This window comes from Trachurus japonicus, chromosome 8 (assembly GCF_045865225.1).
Source record: "Trachurus japonicus isolate A0001 chromosome 8, Traja_1.0".
In the NCBI taxonomy this organism is placed as follows: domain Eukaryota; kingdom Metazoa; phylum Chordata; class Actinopteri; order Carangiformes; family Carangidae; genus Trachurus; species Trachurus japonicus.
The window spans coordinates 32,619,404-32,637,521 of record NC_140914.1 but is presented as its reverse complement, the minus strand read 5'-3'; the positions used below and the strand labels follow the sequence as shown (position 1 = coordinate 32,637,521).

General features: G+C 41.4%; 1 protein-coding gene across 1 annotated transcript in view; it reads right to left on the bottom strand.

The window, feature by feature from the left end:
- The window catches only part of LOC146983785 (carbonic anhydrase-related protein 10-like), a 157,599-nt gene that overhangs the window by 17,052 nt on the left and 122,429 nt on the right, over positions 1-18,118 (bottom strand). Inside the window, exon 3 of the mRNA XM_085785322.1 lies at positions 3,538-3,680. Within this exon, the coding sequence (XP_085641448.1) occupies positions 3,538-3,680 (143 nt within the window). The remainder of the gene's footprint in view (positions 1-3,537; positions 3,681-18,118) is intronic.

The window sequence follows — 18,118 nt, the reverse complement described above, 5'->3', positions numbered from 1 at the left end:
TTGGGAATGTCAACCATGTTTAGGATATTGTATTTATTCTGCTTCAATAGACATTAGAGCGAATTACACAGCTTATACTACTGTTTGTTAGTAAAACAAAATAAATGATAATGTTTCTGTGATTTACTTAATGTGATAACGAAGAGATTATTGTCAGTTATTGCCATTCGTTTTAAAACAAGACAGAAACCTACTCACTAGCTGGTTGCTGAACAGCGGTGTGATGTTAAAGCCACTACACTGCTCACTGTCTGTCTAAGTGTAACTGTAACTAGAACGGTGCTGTAGCAGTGAGTTCAGAGCTCAGAAAATGACAAATTGAGCAAAGCTTTTGTTTCTGCAGCTGAAAAACAGACCAGAGAGAAGAAAATAAAAAAACACATGGATGAATAGAACATTTAGAATTCCCTGAATTGTTTTTATTATTGCTTCTATTTAGTGACCTCTTAGTGGAAATCCTTAATGCAGCCAATATATTGTAATGTCTACATTTTAAATGTGTCTCAGTCGTCGTCTACGGAGGCCTTCAAAGATTCTGATTCTCTTTCTAAACCCGTCTTTTATGTTTTTACCGTCTTGTCGCCATCATTCTGCATTTCCCCTGATTGGATGGAACAGCTTGTGTGAGCCGATCCAGTCCTTCAGAGAGACATTTGAAATGATATTATTCTGTAAATCCGTTGTGTGTCACAGCTCAACCTCTCTCCTCCAGTCACATGTAATGCAAAACTTGTTGGAAGGGAACGACAAAGGGAACACGGAACAAAAGTCCATAACTCTCTGTAGCCAAATGTTTTATTTCATAACACCTTTAAATGATAACTTATTGGTGTATTATCTATTCATTCATTAATCTAGTTATCTATTGTGTATTTAACTGTCTTTTTGTTTGTTCAAGTTGTCCTCAGAAGACCTGAGCAGGAAATGAGGTGGCAGATTTATCAGGGTCCAATCTGAATGCATGACTTTAGAGAAAAACCTATTTTCAAATAGGATAGACTTTTGGCTCAATATTATATATTTAAAGTGTACCAAGGAGGAGTATATTAAGAGTACTTGTCATTTAACTGTACTGTACAGCCTTGCTCTCTAGGATGTCGAAACTTTGAACCTTAATCTCTTAATCTCAAAACCATTTAGATCACAATAGATTCCCAAAGGTCACCCAACGGTAACATGACAATAGCTCTGATGGTGTCAGTTTCCTTCTCCACTGAAAATACCACGCTATGATATCATTTCACCTAAATATGGCCAATAAGTAGAATACACTACTAAATACAAAAAATTAATCCAGGATGCGATGTCCAACATCATGAAAAGCCGTGTTTTTACGGTGAGTCTGGTGCTTTAGAGGGGATTTCCACCAAAGATTAAGTGTGATTGCTGTGTAGAGGGCTGAAATTGTAATGCCTCCTGAGCCCGGTGCAGTCAAATGCAGCTGGGAATTTCAAAGCCTTCGGATACGGATGAAAAGCTCATAGTCTCTGTCAGACAGAGGCTTCTCTGAGTCTCGATCGTGAGACTGTGTCATGTGCTGGTCTCAGCCACCGTGATCGTGATGAGTTAAAGTCCAGCGCTGTCAGAGAGGGACGGCCCCGCTGCCATCAGGACGTCTAATGTCCAGTCTCCAACACCAGGCTGAAACCAGCTGGCCAGTGTCTTCTAACAGACACCGAGCCTCTGAAGAACCAGCAACAAATGACCGGTCATCACAGGCCAACCGGGGTACGGTGGCCCTGAGGGTACGGTGGCCCTGAGGGCTCAACACTGTCAAACCTCAGGAAACACATGTTCAGAAAACAACTTAAAGGGACATTGTGTAAGAATTCCTCCCATCTAGCGTTGTGGTTGTAGATCGCAAGCAACTCAGTCGTATTTTTCATGCTGCATTCACGTGGAATCGGTTAGACGGCAGACGGATGTCAGCCGCTGCAGGTAACGGCTTAAACAAGCCTCTATGTAAACAAGTGGTCCGTCAGCACGAGGCAAAACAATACACGTGACAATATGTTGTCATGGCGATGTGGTATTGTTTACCTGACCCACGTTTTACCGTCTTTCTCTCCACTTCTGTGACTAAAATGACATCTGGTTTGTTAGCGACGGCCGTCTGCCCGACTGCAGGTGAATGCAGCATCAGTGTAACGCTCCATTCCTCCTCAGTCAGTCAGAGTTAGGGCAAAATATGACCTAGGAAGCTGGTCGGGTGGTTAGGGAGCACGTCCCATGTTGACATGTGCCTGAGGCACTCGGGCTGTCAACCAATATTCTAAATTTGAATATATATATATATATATATATATTACTGTAAGGTGTTATTAAAGGGACAACGAGGAGTTTCTCCATTGGCAGAAGGAAAAATTCTGCAACAATAAAAAAGTCTCATATTAATGTGGATGAATCTCCGTTACCACTTGTTAATGGTCCATTCTAGATAAATCTATGGTTTTGTCTCTATGGTTATTTTGTTATTATTAGTGGTGGTGGAAATGCTGGGCGAGCCGACCAGCGTTTCCTTACTTTCGGTTTCGTGGCGAGTCATGAGAATAACGCCGCCGAATCTCCGTTTATGGTGGGAACTACGACGGTATGTGATCGTCTTCCAACCTCTGACTTTAATTCTTGATGAATGAAAACATGAGTCTGTCTTGCACCGGTCAAAGAATTTCACGGTGCGGAGGCTCATAAATGTAGTGTGGAAACACTTCGCTTTTCCAATTGCCCATGTTAATGTGTCATTCACACCATAATTATGACATTCATGAGATTAATCGTATTAATTGACAGCACTAATATATATATATATATATATATATATATATATATATATCTGAATGTGAAAATTAATATTCAAATGTGGAAAAAAACACATCAGCATCTGCTTTGTGAGTGGGCGCACTGACCCGTCATAGGAGTTGCACAGTGTCACTCACTGCTGAAAGTGAAAGCCCTATTCTCACAGGATTAGTTTTACCTGGGGACCTCTGGTCATTTGTAATAATTGCGGAGGACGTCTGTGATTTTACTCCCGTGCGAATGCACCATGTCAGTAATTTGTAAAGTAAAAATTCCCCCGCAAATGACCTACTATATTTCACCAAAGACCGACGTCCTGTGGTAAAAGTATCTCAGTAATTGAGGGCATTTTTTGTTTTTGTTGTTTTTGTTGCGCGCAGTGAGAAAGACATGGAGGCCAAAAAGTGTTGAAATGTGTTGAACCTACCTGGGACAAACATGCATGTTTGTATCATGACACATCCATACACACTGTTCAGTGCCTTCCCCTCTAAAGGTCACCGAGCACTGAACAACAAGTAAGTCCCAGTGGAGTTTGAAAAAAGTTAAATCCTGATTGTTTGATTGTTATCAGTGAAAAATACTCCCAGAATAAATGATTTGCTATCTGTGTTGTTGGATGTGGGTCACAAGCATTTTTTTTTTTCTTTTTTTTTTTGTTGAGATTTTCAACTGGGTCATGAGTTGAAACCGGTTTGGAGGCTGTGATGTGAAACAACTGGGACAACGTAGGCCTACCTTGCGTCCGGCCGTGTTGAGCCTCAGAGGGCTCAGGTAGGGGTCGAAGATCAGGTGACTGGTCTCGATGTCGATGGGCGACTGCCTCTTCCCTATGGTGCACAGGTTCCAGGCTGAGTTCACCAAACCCCAGAAGGATGGGACTGGTGGTGGAGGAGAGGAGAGAGAGAGAGAGTTAGAGTAATTAGTGTGTAGTGTGTGTAGTGTGTCTGTGAGTGCGCACTTCACAAGATCAAACCATAAAACGAGGGGGGAAGTGAGCAGATGGGCTTCATTATGACGGGACAGGAGAAATGGGGAGTTTAGGGAGATTTGAATTTACATATGGCTTCATTAAAATCCGAGTTAAAACAGAGCTTTCATTTAAGTCTCCAGGTTATTATCTGCAATTATAACTAAGGCAGAAAAATGGACTTTATTACAGTAAAGTCTGTCCAAAAGTTCTCCCCCTTGTTTTTGTTGCCTATAACGCACAGCAGCGGTTCACAACCTTTTGTCTTGTTGTTCTGACTAAACATTAGAATTCAGTGTAGATTTAAGACTCGGCAAAAAGCAGAGACGTTGTTGTTCAGTCCACACATTCTTCTTCCTTGTCCAACCCCGGAGCGAGGTAATGGGTAGAGAATGTGAACGCTGGCTTGGTTTGCTGCATTAATTGGTCATAAGATACGAGCTGATCTACATCTAAGTCACATCTGAGTATAGAAGCTGAATATGAGCCAATAACCTTAGATCAGATATAGCACACAAGGAATAATAATCTTTAGTGTATATGTTGAACACCGCCATTAAACTTTCTCCGTGCTGGTGGAGCCAGTGAGCCAACCATCGGGTTTAAAGGGATAGTTCACCCAAAATTTTAATTGCACTCATTATCTCCTCCCCCTCATGTGGACTAAGGGCTGGGAGAAGTTTCAGAGTCCTCCGTGGCTTCTCTGAGTTACAGGGGGTCTCGGCGTAGCAGTGCATGTCCATATAACGGTTGCAAATGGATACCAACTGTCTTCGTAACAAAAAGACACACCAAAAAACATCCAAATACCTCCATGCTGCTCGTATGTAATGTCCGTCTTGTATGGGCTTTATGCACAGCTCCACTACTTCCTGAAATAAGGCAGCTCCTTTATTTCTTGTCTTACATTATTGGACCAACTGATTAATCCAGGTGTGTCCAGGAAGTAGTGGAGCTGTGCATAAAGCCCATTGAAGCCCCAAAATGCGAAATTGTCCCGAAAATAATTAAATAAGTCTATATTTCAAGCCTTCGTCCAAATTTGAGAACCGGGAAGATGAGCTTCGAGAAGCTTCCGCTACAACAAAACTTGAAAAATAGACTTATTCAATTTTTTTTCGGGACAATTTTCTTGCATTTCGGGGCTTCAATACAAGAGGGACATTTACTTACGAGCAGCATGGAGGTATTTGGATGTTTTTGGTGTGTCTTTTTGGACGAAGAAAGTTGGTATATCCATTGACAACCATAATATGGACAAATACTGCTGCACGGATCCCCCGTAACTCAGAGAAGGAACAGAGGACTTTTGGGTGAATTTTTGGGTGAACTATCCCTTTAAGGTGGTTTGTCTATGTTTGCTTGTCGACAAAACTCCTTTCACACCAACATTGATTTTGTTACGATTCTGATTGTCATCTTTCAGTTCCCAACCGCTGTGTTCTCCTAGCTGGCATCACTGCAGCAAAAAATTTGGTAGCTGATGGAAGCAACCGGATATACTCAACATCCCATAATGACTCACATCTGTTGTGGATATCTTAAACTTGGAGATTTCAGTTACAAAAATACATGGTCCCAACCAGGTGAATGTAGCGGTATTGGAAAAGGTTTTTGGTTCCACAGTTAAGATAACATACATTATTATGGATAATGGAGGATCCTTGTGCTTATGTAGATAGATAGATAGATAGATAGATAGATAGATAGATAGATAGATAGATAGATAGATAGATAGATAGATAGATAGATAGATAGATAGATAGATAGATAGATAGATAGATAGATAGATAGATAGATAGATAGATAGATAGATAGATAGATAGAGAAGTGCAGACAAGTCAAGGAAAAGGACCACAGGAGTTACAATCATTTACATACATTCCCACATTTCCTGGAGCTCCCAGCAGCGTAGATGTGAGCAGACAGGCAGTGGTATTAGTGGCTTCCTCTGTAAACAGACTGTCATCACACGCTGTCACTTGAAGTGATGAGTGACTGAGCAGACGCTCCTTTGTAACCACCTCCACTTCTCCTCATGTTCCTTTCATTCATCTGATTCCTGTTAACTACATGTGTGGTTTCACATCAGCGTATGAAGGAGACGTGAACATGACAGAGAAATAAAGTCTCCTTTTAATTCTTTTTGAAATATATTATTTATTTGATGACTTTCTACGGGTCGTTCCCATGTTAACAGGAACTCATTTCTGATGTTGTCTCTCACACTGGAATTGTATCTCCAGCATTTTGTGCAATTATTGTCTAATAGTGGTGGGCGGATCGATCTAAAATATTGATCGATACCAACGTTGGTATTGGTACTGATCAATACTTGCGTGATCAGCAGTGCAGTGCTGTGGCTGCATGATGGCAGAGGAAGAGGAGCGCGTTTGGAGCTTCTTCTTTTTTACAGCTGCAGACCAAACTACCGCAATATATTTGTCCTGTGTTTTATGATCATAATCATGATTAATTAAAGGAAAAATTACAAAATGACACAATGATCCCTAACCCCTAACCCTATTCAAATTTGCATATTGATGTTGCATTCACTTCATAAATAATGAAACATTGCTCTCCCCTACTCAAAAGTAGATAAACTGCTTTCCTAAGTAAAAAGTATTGGTATCGGCATCGGCAATACTGGCCCTGTATTTATTTATTTGGTATTGGATTGATACCAACTTTTGCAGTATCACACACCCCTTGTCTAAGACAGGGGCGGGCAATGTTAAACCCAGACTGTTGCTGGCGCCACATACTTTTTTGTCATCCCCACCTTAATTTCACCACAAAGATTAAATATAGAGAACGTACAGTGCATTCACTTATTAAAAACAATAAACAACAATACAACAAACAATAAACTATGCTGGCAATGTTCCCTCTCATTTTCAAAACTCCTGAGCAGAAATTCAACTCCCCTGATGAGCTGCTTGAGCGACTGTGAGCGACAGCTTAAGGATACACAGTAGCTACGCTCACATGCTGGTGCTATGGCCTCACCTCTCCAACTCCAAATATCAATACTATTGGCTATTACTATAATTAGATTATTTTGGCAACCTTTGATTACCTAGGCTGCTCCATATCTAGGTCAGTAACAAAATACAATATTGTTTTGGCAAAATAGATTTTGCATTTATTGCCATATGAACAATATGAAAAAAATAACTAACATCAAGTTGGTGTCATCAACTCTTGGTACAGAAGCATCTTGATATGAACAGTAATAATAATTCTCAAGCAAAAACTTAAATTGTAGTTGCACTACAGACCACGGTTAAGGTCAAACATTTCACAATTCGAAGTGCACATTAGGGAGAAATAAACAGTAAACTAGTCTGGGATATTTGAGTGTGCAACTTTTTTTGTCTTCTGGGCAAAGAGGTGGAGCAGTAAAACACCTGAGAGGGAACAGTGATGACAGGAGTCTTGGAAAATACTGTGCATAAAGCAGCACAACTTCAGATGTTGTCATAGATACATCCTCTCCTGTATTAATGTTGACTAGTTATTCAACAGACAAAATTATTGGTTTTTATTATTAATATTATTATTGTTGTTGTTAGGCCTATTATTATATCCAAACTAGTACAACTTAGCCTACATGTACTTCTTGCTGTTTTCAAAGGAGTACATAAGTTAATTTTTAATAACCCACAGCTCATTCTCAACGCCATAACTGAACATCATGATGAAATAAAACTGTACACACAGAACAGCTGATGTTTGGACATAATCATGTTTATCTTGGACAAGGACTGCTGTGTGGCAAACATCTCCTGACCTGTTTGCGTGACTTTAAATACAATTCATCTGTGGTAAACAAATAGCTTCATAAATAATCTTCCTCTCATTTAGAAAAGAACTTCCTGTTTGGGAAACTTAGTGTTTTTCGTGTCCTTGCTTCACTGCATGAAGCTTTGTCAACAGTACAACAGTTAGCTAACAGCTCCCAGTGCCCCTCACCTTCACATCTTCAGACATGTTCTGGATTTCTCCTGGTTCAGTCTAGTGCAGGTTCCAGTGTTGGTGTTAACACACACAGATACAACACAACTAACTAACTAACTAACTAACTAACTAACTAACTAACTAACTAACTAACACAGCTTCTCCTCTGGTCCATGACTCAGTAGATCTACACTTCACATCGGCCTCGCCTTACGCAGGCCTTTCAAAATAAAAGCATTTAAGCTGATGACAGATGGTCGTAAAGTGCTGAGGTCTGGAGTAGAGTTTTGAATGAATGGATATTTTATAACACATGATGTAGTCACATCCCTGACTGGTGAAGCAGAAGGTTGATGTTGTTGTTTTTTCAGGGGACACATTTATTCTAACGGTCTGTAAACCGCCTTCCATAGTCCAACTGCATATTAACACAAATCCTCTTCTCTGTCCCAGTGTTGTTCACACCAGTCAAGATGACCATGGTCTACATACAAGCTGTGCCAATGCAGCCAATGATATGAAATGGTACGACTGTCTCCTAGGTGGGCACCACCTCCTGTTGTGAATGTGTGTGTGATGCATAAAAGTTGTCAGAGGAAAGTGAGCTATTTATATTTCCTTATGATCACATACACACAGCTAGTGATATTTAAAGGACTATACCAACATTTTTTTTTGTGTCTTGCCTCACTCCCGAGTCCGTGACCAGCAGATAGACACCATCCTTTCCACTGTGCGTGCAGTAACAAGGGAGGTAGAGCCGTATCGCCCGTAATTAGCTTAGCTCAAACACTGGAAGTGTATGGGTAGTGTTAGCCTGCCTGCTACCCGAGCTGAAACCAGCAGTCAGAAGCTGATTTCATTTTAGCTCTAAACTCTGTAAATATATCACTTTATCGACATTTTTAGGTGAGAAAGTAGTCGTTTAGATCAGCAGTGTGTCGTTAATTTGTCTAAATACCAGCTGTTTACTATTTTGGATGAATTTGGCGCTACTCAAGCTAGCCGTTGTGACCGACGCACTTGCAGTTACTTTCACAAAATAAAACACCCGTTGCTGCCCTTTACATACAGAAAACCATGAGGATAGAATTTGTGCTTTTACTTTGAAATAGGAAGCTAACCTCCCCTCGATGTAGCTAGCTTGAACCAAAATAAACCGTCTTTGCTTGAACCCTCCGTTTTGACCGATCTCGTCCCGTTAGCGGCATTTGACCGCTCAAGATGCCTTACCGGAGAGTTTTGTCAGCTCTGAGACGAAGATCGGCCCGCCGGTTTCCCTTTAGAGTTGCTGAAGAGTTTCTCTGATGACTTCAGGTGGAGGCAGGCTAACACTACCTATACACTTCCAGTGTTTGAGCTAAGCTAATTACGGGCAATACGGCTCTACCTCCCTCGTTACTGCACGCACAGTCGAAAGGATGGTGTCTATCTGCTGGTCATGGACTCGGCCAGTGAGTGAGGCCAGACACTGAAAAAAATGTTGGCGTATCCCTTTAACATTTTGAAAATTAGTTGAAACCCATGTGACACAGATGCAGGAAACTGACTTGTTGTGGCAGGTCTAGTGCGCACTAGTTGATGTGTGAAAGCAACCGCACTCTGGTGCAACCCAACTGCCAGGCCAACTCAACACGTTTGAGCTAAAAGGGCTCCCGTAGTCGTTGACAACGGGTTAACGCAGCGGGGAGACGCAGCTCTGTCCCCACAAACGAAGCAGCAGCAGCGGGGCAGCCGGTCGGTGCGTGTCCGCTGAGTCCGCTGCTCAGACACCGACAGGTCGGCGGGTCCGTCCCTCGGGTCCGCGGAGCAGCTGGTTACCGTGGTTACCGAACAGCAGCGGTCCGCCCGTGTTTAACGTTTAACCGGGAACTAACGGGACCGAGCTGGGTGAACGCAACCGGAAACCAGCCGGAAGTACCAAACAGAGTTATACATGCAAACAATATAGAAATAAATGACCAGAGCTACTAACAACCGGCCCTACTGGAGTCTCCATCATGACAGTTTTATCAATCAGCGCTTCCAGATTTCAACCGGTAGTCATGGAGACGTGACGCTCTCCAAGTTTGGTCCCGAGTGACAAAAAGCAGGTGTGAAAGCAACCGCACTAACTGAAAAATGAAACAATGTATCATTTTAACATTTGGTGCTGCACTAAACATGTGTGAAAACACCCTTAGCTAAAGACATGAATGTAGAGTCTCATTGGACAACTTCATGCACACAGTGTGGACAGACCTGCGATGCCTCATGTCAGTTGTTGAGCTGTGATTGGACAATCACTGTATGCGGGAGGAGTTTAGCCAACAGTCATCAGCACATATGACCTCCACTAAAAAAGCTTATGTTTTTTTTTTTGTTACGATAGCCTACATGGATCGATTCTATGTGGATCTACAACTAGATCTGTTACAGCAGGATTTCTCCTGCACCAGCTGATCCTCTGACATTATAAGATCTTCTACGCTGTGGCTCGGACCTGGAATGGGATCAGATGGGAATGTCGGGCTGACAGCTGATCTAAAACCTGCACAGATGTGGAATGCATGATTGAAGAGAAAAGGAAGAGGACGGTCACCAGCTCACAGAAAGTTTAAACACGCACGCACCCACACACACACACACACAGAGCCTGAGACGACCCCACTGAAGCCACTGTAATCTGACACCTGCACACAAAGACTGTTTCATCTTCTCTCTCCCTCTCTCTCCTACACACACACACACACACACACACACACACACACACACACAGATGAGAGGGCTTATGACTATACTCATAATGCTTGTCAGGGACGGGCTTAATGACAAATCAGGGTGCGAAACAGCTGTCATTATGATCAAAAAACTCATCAGCAGTTGTCAGCGTGCTCAGCTGAGACTGGATGGAGAAAATGTTTAAGTACTTGATGGATGTGAAGTTACGGTCGATAAATGTGAGTTAAGTTTTACAGCTAATATCATTTCTGTTTCTGTCTCCAGCTGTGTGCTGCTGTCACTGTCACACACCAGGATTCAAACCTGGAAAGACGCGGGGACAACAACAGTCTCATCCTGTCCTCCTTCACTCCACTGCCAAACTCTCTCTCTCACTCTCTTTTTCTCTCTCTTGCTCCATCCATCCATCCATCCATCCATCCATCCATCCATCCATCCATCATCCCTCCCTCTCTGGCAGTGTAGGAGCCAAGTGACAGATGTGCCGGTCCTGACCTGCAGAGTGCAATCCTGACCTCGGCACAGAGCTGCATGTCAACACACTGTTACCAACGGTGTGTGTGTGTGTGTGTGTGTGTGTGTGTGTGTGTGTGTGTACAGTAGGACTGTGTGTGAGATACAGAGAGTGCCAGTCAAAAAGATGGGGAGGAAACAAACAACAACTAAAAAATGGAGCAAACATGCATTTTGTATGTGAAATAGAAAATCGCATGTTTTTTTTTTATAAAGGTCCTGTATTCAAAACTCTTGTATTTTATTTGAAAGTTCTGAACTATGAGAAGATTTATTTGTCGTCTCAAGAACCAGGAACAATCCCAGTGTTGTACTTTATACAATATGGACCTTTATCAAGGACACTGCAATACATGTCAGATTGACACACGTGCCGTGCTCGGTGTCCGTCCACCTTACTCTATACTTTTGGCTGTCATGATTTTTGTTTTGTTGTGCAGTGCGCGCCTACATATTACGGATGTATGCGTGCACTGCACTTGCCTTGTTTTTTTGTGTGGTCATTCGTCTGGTTTTCTTGTTGTTGTGCAGTGCATGCCTAGTTGCCTACATATACGTATGTATGCACTGCATTTGTCTTATTTTTCTATATTGCAATTTATCTCTGTAAGTATGTGTGTGAATGGCTCTTATATAACTGCTGCTACTGTCTCCAATGTCTTGGTGCAGGCCATCACATTCTGGATCCATCCATTTAGACTTGCACTTTATCTATTTAAACTTGCACTTGCACTTTAGAAACTGGCACTTTATACCAGGCACTTTACAGATCACATGCACTTTATGTATAGGTACGACTGTGTATGATTGTGAACCACTGTAGAATTCTTGTGTATTTCTGTCTGTGTGTTACCTGCCAAGGGACTACGGATGCAAATTAGCAAGTCGCTAACTCTGACGCATTTACATTTGTGCACACGTACGAATGTTCATTAATGTGTATTGTCCCTTTTAAATAAATAAATAAATAGAAATTAGAAAAATATTGAGATCATTTATATAAGTATGAATAACAACAATAAGAAGAACAAAGTCTCATAATGCAAAACAATAAAACAAGAGTATTAATGTTAACAGGAACATGGAGAAAATCAGAGCATGCTGTGCAGCATTATGGGGTACTAACTGAAACATGCATAGTCAAATGTTTGTATATGTAAACCCTCTCTTATTTTCAGATGAGTCCTTCTTCTCATCTCTCTCTCCTGCTGCAGCCATCGTCTTTCACAGTCTGCCTGCTCAACCACCGGCCTGTCATCTCAAGCATGTTAAGTGAGGACCGTCCTCAGGGACCATCAGACCAGAGTCCTCTGCTGACTCACCAACACTGGTGAGACTGGTGAAGACTGGAACGACACAACCTGGACCTGGTCTGGTGAATCTGGATCTCTGCCGAGGCAGCAGGGTCATCAAAGAGACGATCAGAATGTATGGGTCACTCCAGCACCTCAGTTCAGTTTCAGCTTCAGTTTCAGTTTAATTTATTTGACAAGGGACAATGTACATTAATAAAACATTGTAAAAAAACAAATGTAAACGCACCCGAGCTAGCTAAACGCCAGTCCCTCTGCCTGATGATAAAGGGCAACCTTAAAAAAGAGCAACAATGAACTGAGTGATTATTCTAATTACACTGTACAACTAAATTTGACAATTAGCGATAGCTATAAACTCTCAATGCAACACATCAGTTTGATGCTCTGTATTGTGACTATGTTAGAGAGAGAGAGAGAGAGAGGTTGTTGAAACTGTTTAATTTATATTTCAACATATTTTTTTCCTCATCTCTTTGTCAGTGTCAAACGTTTCACTTGCAGACTGGTTGTTGTCTTTCAATACAAAGTGCTTTACTTTCACTAGCATTAGTGAGAAGTGGCAAATAAATTGAGCTGAATTAATAAGTAATAAAGATACAAAAAAACAAGATAAAGATAAAAAGATAAGATAAAAGATAAATAATTAAATTAAAAAAGGTAAAAAATTAATTAAAAACAGGAGTAGGAAAGTAGGTCTTGAGCTGCTTTTCAAAACTATCAAGAGAGAAAGCTTCTCTTATTTGTAAAAGAGTTTGTTCCAAGCCACTGGTGCATATAAACATAACCATGTTTTTTATAGTTTATGCCAGGTTCATTACGCAGGCCAGTAACAGCAGACCTGAGCCAGTGAGCTGGGACATAGACAGATAAAAGGTCAGATAGGCTTTAAAGTGCTTTAACAACAAGTAAAAGACTTTAGATTCAGTCCTAAATGCTACAAGAATCCAGTACAGGGAGGCTGAAATTGGACTTCAGAGATCTAGGATGCTGGTTTTGGTTAAAGCTCTGGCTGCCACTTCTTGTTTTTACTGAGGCCTACCAATATATTTTGGGTAAACCAGTAAAAAGTACATTGCAGTAATCCAATAGTGAGGAAATGTATGCATTTGTCAACTTTTTGGCATTGCTATAGTCTCACTGTAGCAATGCAGGGATGTTGAAAAAAGTTGACATTTGTGACACTATAATGATATGAATTCCAAATCAGAGTTGATCATGACACTCTGATTTTTATGACATTCTTATTCTGTAAAACCAAATTTTATTTTTTCATGCACTACAACCAGTTAAGGACATTTCTGTCTCGTCCTCGTCCAATTTTAGAACATTTTCACTCACCCAGTGTTTAATGGGCGACAGTAATGAATCTCCACCATCACAGACAAAATGAAAGCACAGGAAAAGCCCCAAGGAGGATTTATATATTAGAGCTGCGAGGAAAGCATTACACTCTCTAACAATGTTTTGATTGTGAGAGGAAGAGAATATTCTCATTACCTATAGCTATTATGTTTTGTCTGGGAGGTTTGGGTCTCCAGGGCGGTTGCCATGCAGGAAACACAGAGGTGGGTGTGCATGCATGTGTTCATCTGCTCTTATATTAGGACCCACTTCATTTATAGACCATTTTTGTTATTAAAAACACAGGATGTAACTTCTGCTGCGAGTGATCCCTCATTAAAAAAGATTGATCACCAATAAGTAATTTTATGTTTTCAAAACCGCATACTACCGTACTGCCTACTACATACTGCGTTAGTATGTACTGTATACTGCATACTGAATGTGGGATTCAGTCTGCTACTTCAGCAGACCGACACCGTTCACACCGCAGTAGCAGTATACAAGTTTCCCAGAATGCATTTCGCGGCAACCGGTAGCGGTAGCTGTAAAACAGGCTAAAAGCTGTTTTATTTCCCGCTCTAGTGATGTTATTATGTAACTTTATTAAGTTTTAATATTCTTTCATGTGAGAAAGTAACTGTTTAGATCCCAAATATACGGCCAGTTTATTCAAATGATGGCTTAGAAGTTTGCTCCGATGTTTTTCAGAGAAGTGAAGCTCTGCAGCGACCGGGACATCACAGAGACAGCAGCCGGTCTGCAGAGCTGCTCGGCCGGCCAACCTCCGTCCTCATCCCGGGGGAGAAAACCATCGCTAATTAACTGAACCGCATGTTTTTAGAGGGTTACCACCGGTTGGTTAGATTATTTCTAGGAGATAAATGTTGGTCTCATTGATGAAATCTAACAGCTGTATCAGTAGCATTAGTTAGTTTGAATGAAAAGTGAAGCTTCCTGTGTGTATTGGACAGAGGAGCAGTGCTGCCTCGGGGCTCTGTATGTACAGAAATCACCACATTAACAAAAATAAATAAATGTTTCACAATGAACCGATCAGTCTTTGGGCGAGAGGCGGGGTACACAGGTCGCCAGTCTATCACAGGGCTAACACATATAGACAGACAACCATTCACACTCCCATTCACACCTATGGGCAATTTAGAGTCACCAATTAACCTAACCTGCATGTCTTAGGACTGTGGGAGGAAGCCGGAGTACCCGGAGAGAACCCACGCATGCACGGGGAGAACATGCAAACTCCACACAGAAGGGTCCCAGCCGGCCGGCGGGTTCGAACCCAGAACCCTCTTGCTGTGAGGCGACAGTGCTAACCACTGCACCACCGTGCCGCCCGAAAACTTTTATTTTATTAAACTATATAACACAGTTACGGCAAAGATAATTCACTAGTCTGTTTCTTTTTTACTAAAGTGTCAGTGGCTCAGGAAATCACACAGAGCTGGTGGAGCGGTTCAGGAGGTCTTTAGCTGCTGAAATACCCACAGAGTCATCCTCCTCTCCATAACACACACACACACACACACACACACACACACACACACACACACACACACACCAGGGGATTATCAGTGGAAACACCCATGAAGCAGTTTCACTTCAAAAATCAGTAATTCACAAGGTACCCCAGCACCTCACCTCACTGGTGGAGCGTGTACCAGAAAGTCTAAGTCGTATATAAGTCTCAACGTTTTAATAAAGTTCCGCTTTATAACTTTAACTGTTGTCTCATTATTTCCTTTCCCCTGGCTGTTCATATTTGACTGAGAACACTGCAAATGTGGATGTGTGGAGATTTGATTTCTTTTTTTTTTTTCTTAGATTTGCACATTGGTCAAATTTCACACAATTTCTCCTGTAATTGACAACCTGTGCGTGGGATACTGTAGGCCTTTAGTGTGCGCCTGCATTTAGATGTGTGTCTGGCGGGTCTTTGTGTGCGTGTCCCTAGCAGCACGTCTGTCCCCAACAGCCGAGCAGTTTCACATTAGCAGGCGTCAGTAAAAGCTCTGGATTATAGACAGGTTCACAGAGACTGAAGACACCCCAAGTGACAAAGACTCAGAGACAAAGAGAGAGGAAGGAGGCAGAGGGATGGAGATAGAGGGGGGGGCCCTCAGGATCCACTGTCCTTTTTAATATTCATAAATCTGACTGGGTTCAAATGGTGGGAGAGAGAGAGAGGGTGAGGGAGAAATACTTAGAGAGAAGAGGGAGATAAAGAGTGAGGGAGGAGAGCCTGATCATCCATGACGCTTCTTAAAGTTTTCAGGAGACTTATGTGTTAAGTGATAAGAACATAATTAATTCTACTTTTTCGCACACACCACTGTATGGTGAGTGACAGGCTAAATGAAAAGCATGAGACTGGTGATATTCTAAATTTGTACACAGACATATTCTATATATGTACACACACACACACACACACAGATGTAGAATATCTTATTCCTCTGACATTCGTCACCATGAACCAACAACACGTCGTTGATTTTGATTCAATCCCACCTTCATCATCCTGCTGCCACAAATACTCCCCAGAGCAGAACATCTGATCAGTCTGCTGCAGATAAAACGAACTCTGTCGTCAGTTTGCTCAGAACCACAATATCTGTTCCTGGAAATGACCGAGTCTTCTCTAAATATGAAACTACACATGCATGAGTTTTTAAAGATTCATGAACTGAGTGGACAAACTCATTCAGCCATGCAGAGTATGTTTGATCTACTTTAAAGTTCATCTCCAGGCATGTTTTAAACATGTGCTATAGTTAAAATATTAACTAGCACATTAATATGGTGTTATGATGCAGATGCAACTAGTATTGTATGGATGTTAAATATTCAAAAGCACTGTGTGGAATCTAAACAGCCTTACAATCTACTGGGGTTAATGACCTGATGTAGCTGCGTAACTCTCATGTACTGTGCAATTAACTGATATCATCTGTATTCCCACCAGAGGCTAATTGGAAAAACTACATGTGTGTGTGTTTTGTCTGTTTACATGGACTGAGCATGTATGAGCATCTGTGGCTAAGTATGGCTAACATGCCTAACAAAATGTGCTATAAAGCTTTAAATGCTATCATGTGGGTTCCCTTATTATTTTTCTCTAATGGAAATGGAAACCAAAGTTCATCCACTCACTCAGTACGTTTACATGACACTTGAAAAAAACGAATTATTGCCTTAATGCGACTGTAACTGGACATGAAGTGCATGTAAACGCAAAAAAGTACTGTTCGCCTGACAAATTCTCATGAAAATTATGATTTTTCAGCACTTTATGGAGAATATCTATGCCTAACATGTATATATATATTCTATATACATGTTAGGCATAGATATTCTCCATAAAGTGCTGAAAAATCATAATTTTCATGAGAATTTGTCAGGCGAACAGTACTTTTTTTTTGGTTTTTTGGGATGTTGAGGGTGATATCTTAAAATTGAGTTGCAACAAACCCCAGAATCTTTTTTTCATGCCTCCCCCTATGTGTCAAGATACTCTCTGCCAAATGTTATAGCTGTATGACTATTTATGCCATTGTAGTACCTATATATTTGCATGTACATAATTTTGACAGCAAAATGACCCCAGAAAGGGGTTTTGGCCCCTGTAGCTTTCCAGCAGCTAGTTGACCGGGTTGTCCACCCAGGTTTTAATCCTTCAAGTTCCTAGATATCATTTCTCAAACCTTTTACAACACTCCCTGTCTGTTTTCCAAAAAACTGGGATTTTGCCCCCTGGGTATATATATAGCCTACTATAGAGTAGTAGAAGCCCAGATCTTAGCTGATGGTTTAGAATCCACCTAAAACCTCATATGTGTCTGGTTGGCTGGTTATTTCTCAGATTTTTCATTTGTCTTGTCCCAGACTGGGGGACAAACCCCAGAAACAAATGTCCTTTGCGTTACGTAACCCACAGGCTTCACAGGCAGGTATGAAGAGGATGATATATGGCTACAAACAGCTGAATCGAGCAGCTCAGCATTGCTACAAATATAAAGCAAACACACAGCAGGGCTCTATGTGGAGAAAGCAACCAGCAGCTCAAGCAGAGCTCTGACAGTTATTACCTTTTTCAAATCAAAGTGGAAATGACACCAGGCTCCTACAACGTCACCCCATGCACCTCTGCTGGGATATTATGGACTGTTTATTATGCACTGTTGTGTAAGTGGGAGAGGTCGGATTACAGCGGCTCATCACTCCTGTTTGCCATTTTGTTTTTCAAAACTTCTTTCTTGCAAAAGCAGCATTTTATGTTTTATTTTTGAAATGCATCACGGTGCTGTTGTGTCACATTTTACAGTACGATGTGAGATACAATAGGAATAAAACTGAAATACCGCCAGATTGATGAGGCGGCATGAACGGCTTCTTGAACATTTCGTTATTTATTTTCATCATCGCTGTACAAATTCAATAAAAACCTCAGCATCTCCTTCCAGGCTGGAGGTGCTGTGTG